The 20,232-nt window shown below is 41.4% G+C and overlaps 1 protein-coding gene across 1 annotated transcript in view; it reads left to right on the top strand.

Moving 5' to 3' along the window:
- MICAL3 (microtubule associated monooxygenase, calponin and LIM domain containing 3) overlaps positions 1 to 20,232 on the top strand; it is a 160,398-nt gene that overhangs the window by 135,206 nt on the left and 4,960 nt on the right. Inside the window, exons 35-41 of the mRNA XM_066550226.1 lie at positions 270 to 320; positions 1,907 to 2,014; positions 3,152 to 3,245; positions 8,070 to 8,120; positions 16,640 to 16,705; positions 19,052 to 19,151; positions 20,130 to 20,203. Coding sequence (XP_066406323.1) covers positions 270 to 320; positions 1,907 to 2,014; positions 3,152 to 3,245; positions 8,070 to 8,120; positions 16,640 to 16,705; positions 19,052 to 19,151; positions 20,130 to 20,203 — 544 coding nt within the window. The remainder of the gene's footprint in view (positions 1 to 269; positions 321 to 1,906; positions 2,015 to 3,151; positions 3,246 to 8,069; positions 8,121 to 16,639; positions 16,706 to 19,051; positions 19,152 to 20,129; positions 20,204 to 20,232) is intronic.

Below are 20,232 nucleotides of genomic sequence, written 5' to 3' on the forward strand. Positions count from 1 at the left end.
TAGAAAAAAGGTATTTCCTAGTTGACTGTATCTTCAAGGAGAGTGACAAAACAAATTGCCTTCAGGAAAGTGCTAGAAACTTGATTTTGTGGCCAGAAGTTCCATTGTGCTCCATCAGTCTGGGTCACGTTCAGCATTTGCACAATTTCGTTTCATGTAAAAACCACCTTGTTTTATTACTGTGCATCTGTTTTCAATGTTGAACTGATTTTGCTTCATTTTGTGCATTTTTTTTTTATTTTTCTCCCTTTACCATTCCCCCTTTAAAGTCGATCTATGTACCACACGCCTTGGCATTCAAGAGATCATACTCGTCAAAGGTAGTGTCTCCCTTCCCACTAGTTGGCCATTGTTGCATTGCATGTCCCCCTATACATTAACCCATTGAATCCATAGCTCCAACCACATGTGCACTAACATCAACACTGACTGTGCATGCCTGAGATGTTAGCAGACATGGGCAGCAAATTCTTTGTAGAGGATGTCTCCCAAAAATGCATTAAGCTCCAAAATGTCTGGTTGGAATGCATGCATTTATCAGTGCGCCACTGTGCAGTGATGTGGATTGTCTATGAGCTTCAGAACAAATTGGTTTTCAAGGAAATTAAATATGTTTGTATATTCTTTTTTTAATGCTTCGAATGTGAATTCAAATGAATCATCACACTTCGATCAGCAGCTTTCAAAATTGCTGAGTTGGCTCAAATCTTAGTGAAATTCTGTATCAAGCTAAAATCAAGGCAGAAGTTGCTGCTTTCTGAAATTCTTATTGTCTTGTCTTTGCAGTCACAACAGTGTTACATGGGATAGAAAGTTCATGTGCTCTGTCTCCTCACCTTCTAATTTGAGTACCATCGTGGATTTGTGTTTTCAAAAAAGAAAGAGTAAAGTCTGAGCTTTTTGAAGCTTTAACAGTGGTGCTTGCCAATGACCTACCTGAGGGATTTTTAATTAAGCTGTGATGCTACCTTCAACTATGTTCACTGAGAACTATCAACAAAGGTAGACTGACCAATGTGGCAGCACAATAACTAAATCAAGCAAATTTCAGGGTGGTCTGACATAACATTCTGTTCTTGAAGTTGACTGTCCATGGAGATCTCTTTCCAGAAGTGGAAGACGTATGTTTACAGCAGCCCCTTAAAGCTTACATACATGTACATGAGAAAAGAGGCTTTTTCTTTGCTGTAGTTTACTCAGTGCAGTTGTCAAGTTTTTTGACTCTGTTAAATCTCTTTGAGAGAAAGCCTTTCTAGGCCATGATATATCCAACTAGTGTATCTGGTGAGATCCTAAACCAAATTTCAGTAATGTCAGAAAGACATATTCATGAACTAGTTTCACTGACAGAAAAGAAGATTAAATACCCTTTTATTTCTATAAACATAGCTTTTCCCCTTTTGGATGGCTTCTGGTGGTGCAATATTCTACATTAGTCTGTAGTAATTTCTTAGCTTACACTGCTGTAACTGTTCATGTAGACAAGCCTTTACCCTCTTTTAAAATGAAATCAAGGGGACTCCTATCAAGATGAACCCTCTACACGGCACTCATTGATTTATCTAAATCCATTTGGCTAAATTTATTGAGAAATTAAAACTACTGAGAATAAAAACTGGTTTGATCTTTGGGAGAGGTTTCATATAGCAGGGGAAGGCAGGGGTGGGATGTCATATAAAATCACAGCTTTGCAGCTGGCTTAGATGCTTCTTCACTCCTGATTTGATCCTGAAATTGTTGCTCACTGCACCATGAACACCTTTGCCTACAGAAGCTTGACTTTTGACACAGCCATGGCAAAGACAGAACACCTCCCTTCTGAGATTTTTGGAGGAGAAAATGGTCATCCCTGCCCTCATATCCCTGAGCATGTATATAAGATCTGCTGCTGTTTTCCTTCCTTCAGAGGGCCTACACAGAGGAGGAGCTGAATGCCAAGCTGACACGGCGAGTACAGAAAGCTGCCCGCAGACAAGCCAAGCAAGAGGAGCTAAAGAGGTTACACAGAGCTCAGGTAGTGTCTCAAAAGCCTCTTGTCATGACACACAGACAACTCTGTGTGACAGCACCCTGATCCTGACATTCCTCTGAGGGTATCAGAACAGAATCCTCTCTTTCTACATGAGCACTCCTGCTCCCTCTTTCAAATTTCATGTCATGCCACAGAGAAGTGAAGGATGGCTGAAACCTATCATGAGAGTTTTACAGTGAGAAAAATCATGCCCATAGCACCTTTCTAGCAGCCATCATGCACTGAAATGGAGCAGTGATACTCACACAATGCCTGATGGAGCTGCACCTATCATTGCTTTGCTAGGTTATGCTGGTGGGTGATGTGTTATCAAATTAACGTTTAATTACCAGAGAGTCTGCTGGAAAACTGCTAACATCATTTACAGGTGATGGGATTTGTCAAAAACTCAAGGCAGGGGCTCAGCTGACTGAGTAGCATCACCTTTCAGTTCAATGTTCAGGAAGGTGTTAAGAGCTGTAGCAAATAAATAAATATCAAGGTGTTTGCAAATTTAAGAGTTAAGATACAACAGGGTGGGGAGGGTGCTGTCACTGGAATCTGTGATGCTTGCTGTTGAAGCAGTATTGAATGTAGGGAGCCCCCAACAGGAATGAGGAATGATTGGGATCTGACTCTTGATTCAGGAGGCTGAACAATTGCTTTATTAAAACTATACTATATTACATTAATACTATATTATAACTATACTAAAGAATGCTAAAAAGATACTAAAGAAAAACCCATGACTGTCTCTAGACAGCCAGGACAAGCTTTGACCCAATAGGCCAAGGAATCAAAATCATCCTTAGTAGAATCTAATTGATAAATCACTTCAGGTAAATAATCTTCCTAACACATTCTACATGTGCAAAAATAACAGGAGCAGCAAGTAGAGATAAGGATTGTTTTCTCTTTCTCTGAGGTTCCTCGCTGCGATTCCCAGGAAATATCCTTGGGAAGTTTTTCCTGCCTGCTCTCTATGAAGGGAGCTATGGCTACAAAGCAGGGTGTTGTTGAATACAAATGCTTGTTTCTGAAAAGGCAAATCTGACTGAAATCTCTCAGTGCTGGATGTGTGCTGCAGACAGAGCAGGAGAATTGCTTTGGTGATGTTCTGCTCCACTCTTCTCTGAACAGATTATCCAGCGGCAGTTGGAACAAGTGGAAGAGAAGCAGAGGCAACTCGAGGAGAGAGGAGTTGCTGTGGAGAAGGCCCTTCGAGGAGAAGCAGGTATCCATCACAACTTGGTTTGGTTTTCCATGTTTTCTTCCCAAGTGCTTGTGCAGTAATCCGTAGCTGTTTGGATTTTAGAGGCAATTGGACCATTATAGCCTAGAGACTGATCCCAATGTGAATCCCTTCTCCCTTCTCTGCTATCTGAGGCCTTGTTTTTCCTGTGTTTCTTCTAATTCTGGGACTTCCCTATTGGCAGAGACTTAGATCATTTACCTTTGCCTGAGGTGTAGGAGGTAATTATCCAGCTACTACTAATGGCTGTTTCTGCATACTACTGGATCCTACAGCTAGAAAATTGCAGGGGTTTCACAGCTGCCATTCACACAGAGTTGTCACAGTGAGACAACCCTGTTTGTATGTTAAGGAAATAATTGTGGAATGGTGTGTGCTTTCTTTATTGTGTTGGATTATCAAGGTAGTGTCCTTACAAGGGACCATCACAGAACATCTTCCTCACTGCACAGCCCAGCACACTGGCTACTTCTGACACAGTTGTGCAGAACAGAAATGCCCATATGTACTGAAAGGTATCCATGTCAAGCTGTTAAAACAAATGCTGTGTGTACTTGAAATTAAATTAAATGAGTGTCATCTGATCTGGCAAACATATCAGTGGAGCAGTACCTGGTTCAGATAATGCTGATAGTAGTATAATGATTTGGGAAAAAACTCCTCAATTTGCAAGGAGTCAAATATCCAACAGGCAAATGCAGTGTATGTGTACCTGACAAGGCCAGGATGATGTCCCTGATCACAAGGGTCAGAATTCAGAAATGGGAACAGAGGAACAGATGTCTGGAAAATGTTTGCTTGTTGCTTGAAGAGCTGCATCTGTACCTCTGAAGATGGAGCTTGATTAAGCAGTGAGGGTGCACCAGAGAAGAAGTCTGTTGTGGCTCCCTGGCAGTTACTACTGAGCCAGAATTAGTCCAGCTTCTTTGGCACACCCTTATGGAGCACCAGACCTGGCTGAGTGCTCAGCAAAGCAAATAGGTACTATGAGTGTGAAGAACAGTTTTGAGGACTTCAGTATGATCAGACTGTCTTTATTCATTTGTGGGATCAAAAAAATGGCCTTGTGCAAATGCCTGTCTTTGTGGGCTGCCTCCTTCCTTATGCTATGTGTTCCTGTGTAGCCCCACTCTGTTCTCTGGCCTGCCAGTTAGTTACTGGACTTACTAAAGCCACCTCCATTGTTTCAATGGTTCTTTTCATTTTGCTTCTTTTCATCTGGAAGTCAAAATAATCTTGATTATTGAGCTGCTGAATGACTTTCATGTAAGACATGCCAGCACAAGTGGGAAATCTTAGCAGCTGAGAATATTATTCATTATAGAGTTTTCTCACTGAAGAATCATAGAATGCCTAAAACACGTTCAGAGACGACAGAATATGACCAAGAGTAAGAATTACAATTTTATATGGGACACTGCAGAATTTGGATAAATAGCTTCTCACTCTCAGCTCTCCCAAATGGAAGCAGTCTTAGATGAGCTTGTGTATTTGTGAATTCCCTAGAAGAACTGTGAAATTGTGGGTCCTGCTTTGCAAAAGGGATCTCTTTTCTTGAGAATGTCTCTAGGCATTATGCTTTGCTCTTGCAAAATATTTCTATCAACAGGTCACATGTTTGCAGAAGCTTAACTCTGACACGAAGATTTCACCATCCTAAATTCTTCCCCCTATTTCAGGGGATTACCCAGAAACACACTGGTGGAGTGGGAAAAAACAGCATGTTCTCCAATAATGTTCTAATCTGTGTTGACTGAAACACAAGATTATAAATCAATTCCATGCTTCACCTCTCTAGGTCCTCTTGCATGGCCATAGAATCATTGAAGTTGGAAAAGACCTCTAAGATCATGAGTCCAACAATTAATCCAACACTGCCAAACCCACCATTAAACCACATCCCTAAAATGCCACATCCACACATCTTTTAAATACCTCCAGGGTGGGGACTCCACCACTGCCCTGGGCAACCTGTTCCAGGGTTTGACAAACTTTTCCATGAAGAAATGTTTCCTAATATCCAATCTCAACCTCCCCTGGCACAACTTGAGGCCATTTCCTCTTGTTGTGTTACCTGGGAGAAGAGACCACCCCCCACCTGGCTACAGCCTCCTTTCAGGAAGTTGTAGAGAGCAGTAAGGTTTCTCCTCAGCTTCTTCTTTTCCAGACATTTTACATTTTTGCAATAAAAATAACTGAATTAGTTCTTTTTGAGATCTGTAGTATCACATTCCATAAAGTTAATTTCTGCCTGCAATATCCACTAATTATTCAAGAGGGAAGTATCATTTTTCTGTCATCTGCATTGTGACCCAACAGTGGCCACTACATCAACAAGAACTGCTGTGTAAAGGTGTGGAGTCATGCTCTTGTCTCTGATCAGTCCCTCCCTAAGGAAATTATCAAAACAAAAGTTCAAAAAGGGAAAGGCAGTGTATAAAGTGGTGTTGCCATCTAAAAAAGAAATCTCTTTATAAGGTTGTATAAGGAAGAAAAATGGGGAGCTTGGGAGGTGTGTCTGCTGTGCACTTTGTCCACATAAATAGAGAAGGATTGCAGTAGAGCATCCAAATAATGGCTCTTCCATAGGCAGCAGCCAGTATTAACTGTTCTGGGACAATGTATTAGGCTCTGTAATGAGTGGGATTTTCAGGTTCCTTCCATGCAGGGAAAGAAAAAAAACACTTATTGATCAGCATTTAAATATGAAGTTTTGGGTAATGTTAATAGTAGTTTCTTACTACTTAAAAATCCAGACAGAAGAAACAGAATTCAGTAACTTGCAAGGATTCTTTTCTTCTTCTATGATAGAAGAAGACAAGACCAACTGATCTAGTTCTCGATGTAGTTTATCATCTTGTAACTATTGCTTCTTAGTCATCTTTCCATCTTGCAAATTTTTCTTTTGTAGAGGTCTTCCACTAACTTTAATTCCTCAAATCTCTCACATCTGGACCACTTTCCATTTTTAGAAAGAAGTATTTTTCAGTTCAACTGGTAAGAACAAAAACCAGTTCTATAGATAAAAAAATATTTACTTAGAATAATTTTGTTTCTACTTTCTATCCATTTTGCATCATCCTTAATATGTTATTGGGAAGTAACTTAAACTGAGAAGATTGTTAATCAATTTTTCACAGTGATGGCCTGCTGTTTTCCTGAGAGATTACAGCTTTTGATCTTAGCAATAGATACAGGCAACTCAGTATTTTTTCCAGGAATTTCACACATTATCTGCTATTTGTCAGGGTGGAATATTTATGGGGGTGATACTTGCTTGCTCTTCAACTAATCAAACTCAGAAACATTTTGGAGTTCACCATCAACTTTAATCCTAACAAAATAATTGTGTCTTCTTGGCTACCTCCTTGTCTTTTCTTTTTTTTCAATTAGCTCAGCCTCAGGCATGGTACAGTTGCTCTTGTATTCTTTCAGAAGTTGAATGCTCAATCTAACATTTCGTTTCTGATTCAGAACATCTCCCAACCTATGATTACTTTATTGCTTTAATGTGTTCTCTATGATTATCTTTGGAAATCTCAGCCTTTGATAGCTGCATTCATAGCAAGAATGAATGCTTAGGAGGGTAAGCTCTATTTTGAGTGGCAGTGTAAGCTCTGCTTCAGGGGGAGGTGCAGGTGGTCTGAGCTACTGTCATCCCTTGTTTTCCTTCCCTCCCTGCCCCTATTCCTATTGCATCATGAATGAAGAATTTTCTCAGTTTTCTGTGGTGTCCTAAGGGACACCCTGAATGAGTTAATTAATGTAATACAATATGATTAATGCAGCAGTACTTTGTATTATAGTACATTTGTATATTTGTGTATTTGTATTCTAGTGCATTCGCCTGTTTGGACATGCTAATGACTTGGATTTCCTCTGTGAATTTTTTTTGTCAATCATTAACTTAAAAATATGTCAAATCAGAAATTTCCTGAACCTTTCTTTTATTCCCTCTAGCATAAACCTTGATAGTCATTTTTAAGAGTTTGGAAAACATCTCCCATCAGATCAATTCTGAAAAGTTTGAGAGCCACCTCTTTACATCAAATGAAACATATGCAGTGAGAAATATTGCTCTCAGTACTTCCATCTGTCTCCTCCCAACAAAATGTTCCACAGTGCTAGACTCGTGGTGCCCCTGTCTCTAGCAGCTGTGGGAATGCACATCTCTGTCCTGAAAACTGCTGTGCAGTTCTTGCCTGGCACAGGGACTGCATCAGCAGGAGCACACAATCCCATCTTCCTACACCTGAGTGTTTGCCATCTGTGTCAGCACTCAGCCAGTGCTTCACCTGTGTGCCACACACCATCCTCCACTCACTCACCTCCAGAAAATCAGCCCTTACACCTTTCCTGCAGCTGTCCTAAGACATTACAGTTTCCTTCTGACATGTTGCTCAGCTCCAAAGCAACAGGATTAATTCTGCTTTTCTCAGCAAGAACAGGAGAGACATCAGTGTCAGGTACTGCTGCAAACACAAATAGGTGAAGTGTCTCTGTGTAAACTTCTTCATTTTTCCCCTTGGAAGTCCTCACCTGCCTCCTGGAAATTTTCTCTTCATCTTCCCAATATCTATGTTTGTGTTATATTTCTGTGTGTGTGTACATATATGTATATATCCAGAGAAAGAGACATATAGTGTTTGTTTATATATGTGTGTGTGTGTGCCCACGTGTGTAGCTGCCTGTCTCTTGTTTGCCCTGTTTTTGTTTCTATGTCTTTCTCATATATTACTTTGATGGTATGGGGCTAGGGTGGGTATCTGACTCAATAACTCTGTCTTCACCAATTCCTTGTTGTAGACTATTGGGGAGAGTCTTATTACAGTGACCTCATCGACTTGCATCTGGGTGGTATGTATGGCTGAACCTCCTGCTGACACTAACCCTGCTGACACTCCTCCCCACCCTCCCTTCACCTACTTCTCCCATCCTTGGCTCACAAACAAGAAGAAACAGCCCTTGCACATGACTGATGATAGCAGAACCCCTTTTCCAGCTCAGGAACAGGAGATCCTGGCATGTTCTATAAAACATGTGTAAGGCTCCCTCTTCTATTTTTCACAGTGCTGATTTTTTATAAATTTGCTTACTGTTTTCACTCCAGCCACCTTCCCTGCTAGCAGTAGAAGATGATTCTGGTTTTTTGCTTCTCCTTTGAAAAGTCCAGTATTTTAAGGGGGGCAGCAGAGAAAACAGCACTGTCAAGGATTAGTCATGCTGTTGCCTCCGTCTTGCCCTTCTGAGGCTTGCTTTTTCCGGCCAAAATAGCCAGAGTGTGTTGTTGATATAAGAAAACAAAAATGCTCCCTCAAGGGGCTTTGAAAACATTTGCAGATGGCACATATGTCTTCTTTCTTGTTTTGTCTTATTGTAAGGTTAAAAAAGAATTTGCTGTAAAGAGTTCCGGTAATTTTTTGCTGGAATCCGGTTTGCATCAGCACACAGCTATTAAGCCTCTTGGTATGCTATTGCTTTAATACCCCATTTAGTGCTAAACACACATTGCAGTGTTTAGTTCTCTTTTTCACTTAAGAATCTGGTCATCACTCTATACCATGGTTCTGCCCTTGCTTTAATTAATGTTACTTCCTGAGTCCCTTAGTAGGGGATTAACTTTTGGGTTGCAAAATGACATTTGATTAGCCTTTGCCTATCTTGAAAATTAAAATTTCCTTTGCTAGTTTAACCACCCAAAATCTGTTCTTACGAAGTGAACATGTCTGTCTGTCAGTAGATCCAACAGAAAGCAAACTCTGCTCAGTTGCCTTGTTATCTGAGGGTCTCATTTAGTTTATCTTTCAGAGTAGGAAGTTGCTTGATCTAAGCTGTGTTTTTTTGAGGGACTGCATTGCAGACCAGCTCTGCAGAGGGAAAGATCCACATGCTCTAGGCCTGATCCAGGACACATCCCTGGAAGTCTTACCTGATTTCATTGTGTTCTGTATTTGATCCTTTAAATATAATCTTGCCCAGATTTTTAACAGCCATTTTTTCTCCTGCTCCAGGGAGGCTGTCCCACATAGTATCTACCTGTACCTACCTGTTGTGAATTACTTGTGGCACAATAGACTTTTATTGAAGAACATCCACCTGAGTTCAGAATATCCACCCAAGTGCAAGTTTCAGAATGGAAGACTTTCTCCTTAGTAGATCTAGTTTGTTGCCCAGCTGCCCTGTGCTAATTTTGATGTGATAGTCCTCTGCTAGCCCTGTGCTTCATTCACCATTCAGTCCCTCTGGCTTTCTTTCCTGGGCTATTTCCTGCAGAGAGACTTTGAAATCCTCTTCCTGGTTGTATCCACCAGGGCTGGCCCATATTCATGATGTGCATAGAGTAGGAGCTGTAAAAGGGTTGATGCTGAATCACACTTAACAAACCCTTATCCCTGTTTAATGCTATCTCCACTACACCTCTCCCTCCTCCTGCCTCTGCTCCTAATGCCTCTTTAGAGACAGCCATCCCATCCAAAACACTAATAGTGGCTTTAAGAAAAGCAAAACAGTCTTCACTTAAAGGGACACTGTCACTTAAAAAAATTAATTGTGCTGCAAAAATCTTCATTGGAAATGGAATTTGTTTATCTCTTTGCGTGTTTGCTCTTCCGTTTCTCTGAGCTCAGTCATCTCAGAGTGGTCATTTTTGAACAGGCTGCTTTATTTGTGTGGTGACTCAGCCACTTGGGCTTCCAACAGTCAGAGGCAATATTCATGGTTATTTTAAAACAGTTGATACATCTTAAAACTCTATTAAATTTCTGCTTGTCTCAAAAACACTATTTTCCAAACAAATTTTAAAGAAACTATATTGGGCAGTATCCCTTTAAATGCAATGAGCCAGTATAGCCTGGAGTATGTGGCTTTGTAGTATTATTTTGTTGCCTCCGTGTAATTTGCTTTATATTTGCTTTTGAGGCTGCCAGAACACTTTTGCCAGAAGGGATACATTGCTCTGGTGATACTTGTCAGCTCAAGTGGCAGATACAGAGCTCAGCTTCAAGATTAACGTGTCTGGGTAGAGAGCCATCAAAATCCCTGGAGGTTCTGCTGAGTCCTGCAGGCAGCTTGGATGCTGCACAGTTAATTATTCTATCGACAGCCCATGTCTCTGAGGCATGGGCATGGCTCTAGTCAATAGAATATTAACAAAATTCTAGAATATTAACAAAAATTGCAAAGCACTTTGGAAAGTTATCTGCAAACTGGTAATATTTAGTTGCTACAGATTGCACAACAACTTCTGCAAGGGGAGTGGTAACTTCTGACATCCTGGTCAACTTCCAGTGTGTAGGATTACAAATTGCTATCTTAACTAGTTCTGTTGCTCTGCTCAGATGTCATAATCCTCTCTTCCTGTTCTGAAATGTTTTGTACCGTTGCTGTAACGCAGATGTTTCATTTCATGCTACAGATGGTCACATTTCAATTCTGAGTAATTACTCCTGTGTGTATATTGTATGCATGTGTGGTTAAAAGAAAAAAGTCAACTGAAATTAAGACTTTATATTATATTGATATATCAACAGATTTATAACCTCCAGATCCACCTCAGAGAGCTGTATGGTGTCCTTATGGAATAATTGGTAGGAACACTAGGTTGTCATCTTCTGGGTAGATCCTTATGGAGAGGAAATGGGGCACAATCAGTGGATTTAATAGATGTTTGTTGGCAGCTGTGGAATAGTGAGACTTGAAAATATGAATTCTGAGCCAGACAGTGGAAGGATGCATTGGTCTGGTGGATATATACTCTTTGTCTTTTTGTTCCCTCTTTTGAGACAGTCCATATCCTGATCCTGTCTTATTTCATCCAGAGCTCCTTACCCCACTTCCATTTTTATTCTCAGGCATTTAATTTTAATCCTGCCTTCTTGACAAAGAAATCCTAGCATTCTACCCTTCAGCCATCCTATTTCTCTCCACTAGCTATTCCTGGTCTTGTCTTCCCACTGACACAGTCTGAATCCCAGCCTTTGGACTTCCAAAATTTTGGGGCTCTGCTTCCTCTTCTGCCCAAGATTATTTGTCTGTGGACAAATAAATTTTAGGTCCTGCCTTCTTCTCAAATCTGCCTTCTCCTTTCATTCCTTACCCTTTTTTCCCCTTTCTTTTGTCAGTTCTCCATTAGTCACCTTGCTTCCTTAGTCCCAGCCTCAATTCCTCCTAACCCAGTAGCTCCTTGTCTGCCTCTGGAAAGTAGTTGGTTTCCTTGGTTTCCTCTGTGTCAAGTGAGCAGTTGGAAGTAGTTGGTTTCCATGATTTCCTCTGTGTCAAGTGAGCAGTTTCATTTTCCTTGCACCCAGCATGGAATCATCAAATAAACAGCCACACACTCTCATCATGCTTTTTTCTTGGCTGGAGGATGCCAAGAGAGGCAAGAAGGATGTAGGGAAGAGAGCTGGTATGTTTGATAGTGTTGATTTCAGACACATACTTTGACTTCTTGACAAGGGCCTTAGGACATCAGGTAAACAGGGCAGGGAAGTGCAATTGTTTGAGGTTTTTAAAAAATCTTTGTACTCTATTTAAAGCACACTCTACAACAACTTCACCTTTTTTTTAAACTTATTTAAAACATTTGAGCTTACTGTGTCTTTTAAAGTCTTGCAGGTCTAACTCTGCAAGGCTGGAGCCTGATATATTCAAGTGGGATCCGTCCTATTTCTTGTGATTGGCAAACACAGCTCTTCTGAAAGGGGAATGGAGTTGTAAGATAAACATTGTTTTTGCAGTCTGCAGCCGTTTTTGACTCTGAAGTGAATTGGTAACTTGTTTTCTTTGCTGTAAATTTTGAGCAGGAAAGAGCACTTGATAAGCAGAACTTGTTAAGTACCAGTACTTGTTAGGCAATTGCCATTTACCTGCTTTTTTCTGCACATAAAAACAACAGTCTTGGGAGGCAGGGTCAGTGCAAGACTGTATTCATTCTGAGTGCATTCTGAAGTGCCTCAAGGTCGAGTAGAAGCAGGACACTTCTCTGGAGTCATTTCTGTGTGTGTTCTGCTCCAGCCACTGCTTTCCCCGTTTTTTTCCCTTCCCTTCCCTGCCTTTCCCCCACCCCTTTCTGCTGGATAAATAAAAGTGGTTCAGTTTGCATGACAATCTGGTTCTCCGTGAGTTTTCCCCAGGTTTCTTCTAGTGATTGTACTATAGAGGATATTGAGTTTGACCCAGATTTAATAAACTGTGATGTGCTTGTGGGACATTGCCAAAATCCTTGCTCTCAACCTGCAGTTCTGTGGATGCTATTCTCCAAGAGTTGGCTTTCTGTATCTCTGGTTTTTAACAACGCTGCTGTTGAAAAGCTTCACCAAATAGTGAAGTTAAGAGTGCTTTTTTTTCAGTACCCGGGCTTCTGATCATAACCTGATCTTAAGGGTGGAAAAAAGGACATTTACTACGATCAGTGCCCTTTCACTTACTGGATTGATCCATATTTTAAGCACTGATTTAAAATCAGAGATTTCAGTATTCCTAATAAATAGAGGGATGGCGTTTGTTAGCAGAATAAGTTTCCAAAGTGTCCTGCTTGTAACTTGTGAGGGCAAGTTCCACAGAACTGAGCTTGGCCTCAGAGCTGGGGTTTTCTGTCCATTGTTGTTGTTTTCCAAACCACTGTGATTAGTCAACAATGTAGAAATCCAAGGCTTTGGATGCAAAGTTTGCAAATGATGTGATCCCACTTGGTCAGTGGTATATCTGTTCAAGTAAATTTAACTTGCATTGACTCACCACTTCTCAGAAATCATCACAGCTCTCATATCAAAAAACAGAGGCAAACAGTGAAGGGGATCAGTGTGAGCTGTAGCCTGGGGATAATGGGGTCTGCCACCCCAAACTCTGTGCAGTGCTTTTTTGTCCTGATCAATCATTTTAACCACCGGGCTTGTGATTGTGAAGAAGTGTTATGGAGCTAGAGAGGAAAAGGACAAAACCAGACTGAAGAATTGCTCTTTAATCAACAGGTACATGAAGATTAGAAAAGAATGCAGCAGTCCAATGTATCTTCTGTAACAAAGAACAATGTGCAGTGGAAATGAACATAGTGGCTATACAATTTCTGGTCCTTGTTTTGAAGAGACTTTGAAGCTATGGTGGTATTTATTCTTCACCTGGCTCTTGGTTTCCACCACTGTAGCAATCTCTCAAGAGTACTGTGACAAACAAGGTCATTCTTGTGGCTTTTTTACACAGAAGCAAAATAATTCTGGTCAGTTTATTAATGGGGTGTGTCTGGTGTGCAAGGCAGAGCTTCTGCATCTTGAGAATGTTCAGTGTGCTTAGGAACTCCTTTCCTTAATAAGCTGCAGCTCCTGCCTTCAAACCATGCTCTGGCTTGCAAGCAGCTTGGGCTGCTTTACAAGGCTTTGCACAAAAGAAAAGTTGGCTTGTGGCACTGAAAGGGAGCAACTCATGACTAACATAGTCAGTTGGCAGCTTTATCCCTCTGGTGAAAAAAATGGGAATTTTCTGTCCAGAGGCTATATAGCCACACCTTACTTGCTGGCAGCACAGCACCCTAAGAAGGGGAGATTATAGAAATGGTTCTTCTCTTGCCCTTCAGCTCCTTCCAAACAAACTGCTTCAGTGGGTATTGCTGCTGCCAGAACTTCTCCATGTTGTGGATGAATACCTGTGTCAGTATATTTTTGGTGGTGAAGGGGACTTAAACAGAAAGGGAGGTTAGATTTGTTGAGGTTTTTCTAATTTGCACAACAAATGGGTTTTTCCCTATCTGGCCCTGGCTCCACATCCAGAAAAATTGTCTTGCAGTGATGATCCTATTTGTAATTTAATGAGACTGGGAGGTGGTGATTTCTCTTCTCTAAACAATGTAATAATATTAATAAAAATAATTATAATAATACTATTTACTATAGGATTAGTAATGGCTTTTGGAGCAATAAGCCATAAAATAAGCTTTAGAGAACCATGGGAAGTAAACTTTAAGGTTGCACTTTGTTCTTGCTGTTAAGGATCCTCCAATACATAAGGAAGACTTTCTAAAGCCTTGCTAATCATCCTACTTTGGACAGAAATTGTTTCAAAAGAATTGCAATGATCATAACCTGTATTCACCAATTTAATTAACTGTAATTTACATCTAGAGTAGCTGGAAAGGATCTTAATTGCAAAGGTTATGTTTATTATCTTACTGAAAAAACATGTTGACTTTTGTAGTAGCAGGATTAGTGTAGATACCATGGACTTTGTAACTTGATTCAAGGACAAATTTTCTTTAGACAAGAGTGGGAAGATAACTAAGAGCAGGGGAGGAAATTGCAGTTGTGGGGAGTGAGCTCTGTATTAGTCAGGTGCTGTGTGATCGCTGGGGCTTTTTACTGGAGACCAAAGCTGGTATCCTCTCCTAGTATCAGACCACTTGCTTGCTGATGACAAAGCTAGCAGTGTATGGCCATTTCACAATGAGATTAATGATATTTTCACATACTGGGTATCTCCTTTCAGCTCAAATATGGAAAACTGGAAGTTCCTCACCAAGTCTCTATGTTCATGGCCTGAAATGTATCAAATCCCCCCAGCCCCCTGTTCTGAATGAAATCTCAAGCCTTGTGGATTTTTTCCATAGTTAAATCTCCATCTCCCTGGCCACCATCAAAACACTGGTTAGACCAAGTTAGAGTATTAAAGCTTTTAGCTTAAAGAATTAATTTGAATAAAATAGGATGGGAAATAAAAAATATTTACCAAGTATCATGCACTAAATGCTCTGCTTTGTGTGGAAGCATATTCTTCACCATACCTTTGTGGTTTGGGGTTTTTCTTGTTTGGTTTTGTTTTTGTAACCTGATCTGTGAAATGGCAGTTGTAGGAAAAAAAGCCTTAGTATTTTAATGAAGAAATTGGAAAATTCAGAACAGCTGTAATTAATGTACTGGTGCTTTCTCAATGTTGTTGGTACAGTGCTTTATTTGTAGCTGTCCTATGGCCAGCTGTGGCACCTCTCCTGATGTTGCCCCTTCGTGCTTCCAGTGCAGAGGTTTCTTCTTCTGAGAAAGCCCTGCTGCTCAGTCACGGGCTTTGAAGCTGGTGTGCTCTCCCTCTTGCTCCAGTGTGTCATCCATGTGCTGGTCTAGTTCTGTGATGGTCCCTTCTAAAGCCTTCCCAGTCCACTGGTACTCTAATTTTGTAGAGCTTTCTGTGAACCACAAACATCAAACTCTGCTGACTTCTCCAAAATGAGTGTTATTCTTACCATACTGTTGTTCTGGAGTTTATGCCTTTTCCCAACACAGAAATGCCTCCTCTTTATAAATGCAGTTGTGCCCTGAGCCCAAAGTGTTCCATTCTGGTAGCTCTGATGTTTCAGAGTTCATCATCCCCCTGGTGCACGTTCTCCTGTCACTATTAGTGATATTGGTTACTGCGTACTGTTTATCTCTGTAACGTTAAGTACCACTGAAAAGCAAATTCTTGGTGTTAAAGAGGCTGAACCTTTTGAGAGATGAGAAATGCTTGTCCTTCGCTGGCTGATGGAAAAGATGATAAAGATTCAGTAAGGCACTGGTACTAACAGGACTTGTAAGCCTTAAAATGCTTTGTTGAATGAGAATGCCAAGGGAGAGCTTTAAATTTACTGGTTTAACTCTGCAGAGTCCTCAGCTGGTCACTGCCCCCACAGACCCTGATGTGAACCACTATCTGTGTAAAAGCCTTTTCCCCCTTAAGCACAGCAATCTGGTGGGGTACCTGTGTACTCACCATACTGACACAACAGACCCTGGCAGGCTGGTTCCATGGTAATCAGATTCTCCCTGTGGTGTTCCCTGTCTGAAGACATTCTATTCCATTACAAAGGACACTTTTACCATCAGTGGATGCTGCCACGGTAATAAGAGCATGGTCCTGATAGAGCTGAAGGTAGGGTGGCTGCTTACAGCTGGTGTCTTATGCATGCAGGTGAGACTTACTATAACTCTGCTTGAAATCTGACATTTATCAGCAGAAGTTAAATACATGTCTCTACTCATCCTAACATCTGGGTTGCAAAGCTTTTGGTTAAAGACCTTGCACCTGCAAACTGTACATTAGGAAAAGTGCAGTAACAGTAACCTCCTGCCTGGTATTTGTACAGCTCAGTAAGAGTTCACCAGTACCTCAGTCTACCTCTTACCTGTTATCTGTGCTTATTAGGGGACATTATTCATCTGTAGACTGTATCCCTTGTTTCTGCTTCTCCATTTCTTGTATTTTTTCTTTTCTTTTTCTTCTTGTGTTTCCTTTCTTTCTCACTCTTATGCTTTTTGTCCTTTGCTTGTCTTTTATTTCACCCCTTTCCTCCTCTTCCGTTCCACTTCCAACTTCCTCTTCCTCTCCTGCCTCTTCCTCTTCCTCGTTTGGTCCTATTGAAGTTGAGCCCAATGGCGGGACACCACGTCGTAGACCTCTCTCCTTCTGCCCTTGCTGTGCCCATGAAGGTAACGTAACCTCACACACCCCTGTCCTCCTGCCCACAGCTGGGTTCTCATAGCAGGACTAGTCAGCTAGTGACCACAGGGCCCCCAGCCCTTTTCTTGCTGTGTCCCCAAGCCAACCTTGTCTATAGCTACCTGGTAACCAGCTTCTCTGAGCCTGTGGCAAGCTGTTGAAGGTACAGTATCCCTTTTGCTAGTCCCAGCTGTGCAACAGAAGGTGCGGTGACTGGGAGGGACAATGAGCAGCAGCTGTGGGACCAGAAGTGTCACACTCAAAAGTTTCTATTTTCATTTGGTGGCTTCAAATACTCTAGTCCTCCTGAAACATGTTGGAAGGTGGGGTAAGGGAATGACAATCTGTTTCCTTAAATACAGCCTTTTAATTAGCATATAGGGATTAAAGGAATACTGTGTCTTTATAAGGACTGATTTGAAAAACATCCGTGAACTTTAAAAACCAACAGACCTTAAGTTAGACTAGTTCTCCCTCATCTGTCTTGCTGAGTGCATTCTTTAACTATCCCAAATGGAGTTTGCTGTAGAGTTTCCATTGCCAAGGCATGGGGAAGGGGTTGTTTTATGTGTGTTCATGGTGTAATTTTGCTAACCACTTATCTGCTTTCCATAGTGCTCCCTCACATCAGTTGTCAGTGCTCCCTTTCCAGTCCTCCCATTATTCCTCTACTCATTGGCTGTTTAAAAATACGTATTCCATAGGTCAGTAGCATTGTGTTTTTGGCTTTTTCTTAGAGGCATTTGTTTTCTATACATCCTGGCATTGGAAAGGAAGGGGAGACTTCCCAGTGTTTTCATGGCGCCACAGCACTGGACATCTGCATGTACAGTCTCCCTCTCCTGTCGCCACGTGGGCATATTGTGCAGAGATGCTCAGAAAGGAATGCTTGGAACTGAGCAACACACTGCTATCAAGTCCTCAGGGGCTCTTAGGGTGGTACAGCCCCGCCTGGTGTTCCCCCAGGGGCTGCTATGACACATTTCCAAAGGCAGCCCAAGCTGCAGCTTACTAGGAGTTGTAGGCTCTCCCTTGTGTAACTGCAGGGCAGCGCTTCTCTGACTACTGAAGATGAGGCAGGGCATGGCTCTGAATTAAGTAGCCATTAATGTGGTATGGGTCTGAATTAAGTAGCCATTAATGTGGTATTTGTGCTGTGTCTGTGTCGTAGAGTTTGAATAGTGAGCTTGCTGCTTGATTAATTTAGCATTAGATGGACTGTTTGGGAGTTTTTGTTCTTATGTAGGGAGTACCTATCCACAATAACAAGCAGAGACAGGGGTGTTAGTTACCTTGGGATGCCTAGGGCACGTGGAGTGCAAGCTGATGGGATGCAGCAATCCAAAAGTGCTGCTCAGCCTGATTTGAGGCGTTGCTCCTGCTTCTACTGCCACACAGGCAGCAATGTTGCCACTGGCCTTGATGGGGTCTGGTGTTAATCACAGCATTCAGGTGCAGGTGGTTCAATGTGGAATAAGTGGCCCAGACCAAGAGCTTGCCAGGAGGAGCCTCCTTGGTAAGTTCTTGTGTTTGCTAAATATCAACAGAAGGCTTTGGGAACAGCATTCTGCATTTATTCCACATGACTCCTGACAGACACAAAACTCATCAGTGGACTATTGAGTTAGTTTAGGAGTTTGTTCTAAAATAAAAGGACTGGCAAAGAGTTCTGTACGGGGTGGTCAAGGCCCAAGGTTTCTTTATTCTTTTTTCATATTAGCAAATGTGTCTGGGGGTTCCTTTTCTTTCTAGTGCTGGTATGCAGTACAGTAGAATTAGTTTCTGTGTTCACTGTGCAGGGGGATCTTCAAGATTAATAGATATGTGTGGCTAGGAGGAGCAGTCAGAAAATATTTACTTAACTGTTGAAAAAAGAAGAGACAAGATGTTATTTTTGGCTAGTAAAAAAAAAACTAGAGGACATGTAACTGAAGAAAACAAAGGTAAAACACATGGAGTGGCAATTGAATCCTTTTCTGATGAGCATACATTTAAGTAGCTGGCATGAGCATCTATAAAATTCTTCTAATGAAAGGAAAAGTTAAATACTCATAGAAATTGGGGCTTTCTGCAGTAAGAGTGAGGAAGAAACAAGTAATCACAAGAATATCAGAAACAAAAAAAAAGTAGGCTCCAAAGACAAGAGAATCCTTTTGGAGGTGACTTCCACTCAGCTGAGTGCTGTAGGCAAAGTGAACGGACCCGGCTTGGGAGTGCTCTGGCAGCATCTTGCTCGGCTTTCTTTGCACATTTTGCCCCATTGTTGTTTTTGCAGTTTGGGCTTGTAAGGATTGCAGGGCATTACCTGAAAATTTACCAGGTTTCTTTCTTGGCAGGCATGGGTAAGAAGGATGACCCCAAGCTGATGCAGGAGTGGTTCAAGCTGGTGCAGGAGAAGAATGCCTTGGTTCGCTACGAGTCTGAACTGATGATATTGTGAGTGAATGTGGAAAAAGTGGGGATTTTGTCATAAATAGCAGTGGAAGATCTGTCAGTATTGACTTCCCTGGAAGGCCAAGAGGTCAGCAGCCTCTTAGGCTGAGATAGGAATCCCAAAGTACATTTTAGAGGAGTGGTAGAAGAAAGAATAATATTGGTAAGGGATGAAAGTTCCAATTATTTGTGCACATGCAGAAGTACAGGGATGTGGGTCCTTCTCATGCTGTTGTTGTATAAAACACATCCTGTTTGTGAAAGTGTTTTTGAGCTATGCAGAAATAACGTGGGACTCCTGGTTTTGGTAAAGTTTTCTTCTAAGTATAGCCAAAAGAATTTAATTCAGCCACCTTGCCTTGTGGCTCTCCTTTCTGCCTCTAGTGGGACCCCAGTGCCTCTCACATGGGCTCAGATGGTAAGGGTGTTTTCCTGTTAATGAAATTGGGGGCATTTTCTGTTTCCCCCAATTCTGTTCCCCCCAAATTCTGTTTCAGTGAATTTCTGTGCAAATTCACTGAAATTAATTTCTGAGTGTGTCAGCTCACCTCAGCAATGTGGAAGCTGCTGGCCTTAGTGGCAGAAAAGTCCCAAGGTGGTGTTTGCAATAGCTTGATAGTGTCCTTAAGTAATAAGTAATTTGTTAATAAGTAACTTTTGTTTTAGAGTGGGAAGTAGCAGGGGATATGTAGAGGCATTGCAGATTTATTTGCTCTTTGACTCTGCTGTATATTTAGTTTGCTCCACTTTTGGCATTGCACTTCCTAGCTTCAGGCAAATAACGTGAAATGCTAAAAGTGCAATTAAAGCTTTTAAAAATACAGTTATATATCTTAAGTTATTGAAGAGTTGTTCCAAACAAGATTGGTAAAATGCACAGCAGATATCTAGAGAGGGAGCAGAAGCTGAGAATGAATATGAAGCAATGTATGCAGTATTTTATTACATCTGGAACTTGGATTTCTGCTCTTTTCCTTTTAGCGCTCGGGAGCTAGAACTGGAAGACAGGCAGAGTCGACTGCAGCAGGAACTCCGTGAGAGGATGGCAGTAGAAGGTGAGAGGAAAAGGGAATATTTCATGGAT

This window comes from Molothrus aeneus, chromosome 5 (assembly GCF_037042795.1).
Source record: "Molothrus aeneus isolate 106 chromosome 5, BPBGC_Maene_1.0, whole genome shotgun sequence".
NCBI lineage: Eukaryota > Metazoa > Chordata > Aves > Passeriformes > Icteridae > Molothrus > Molothrus aeneus.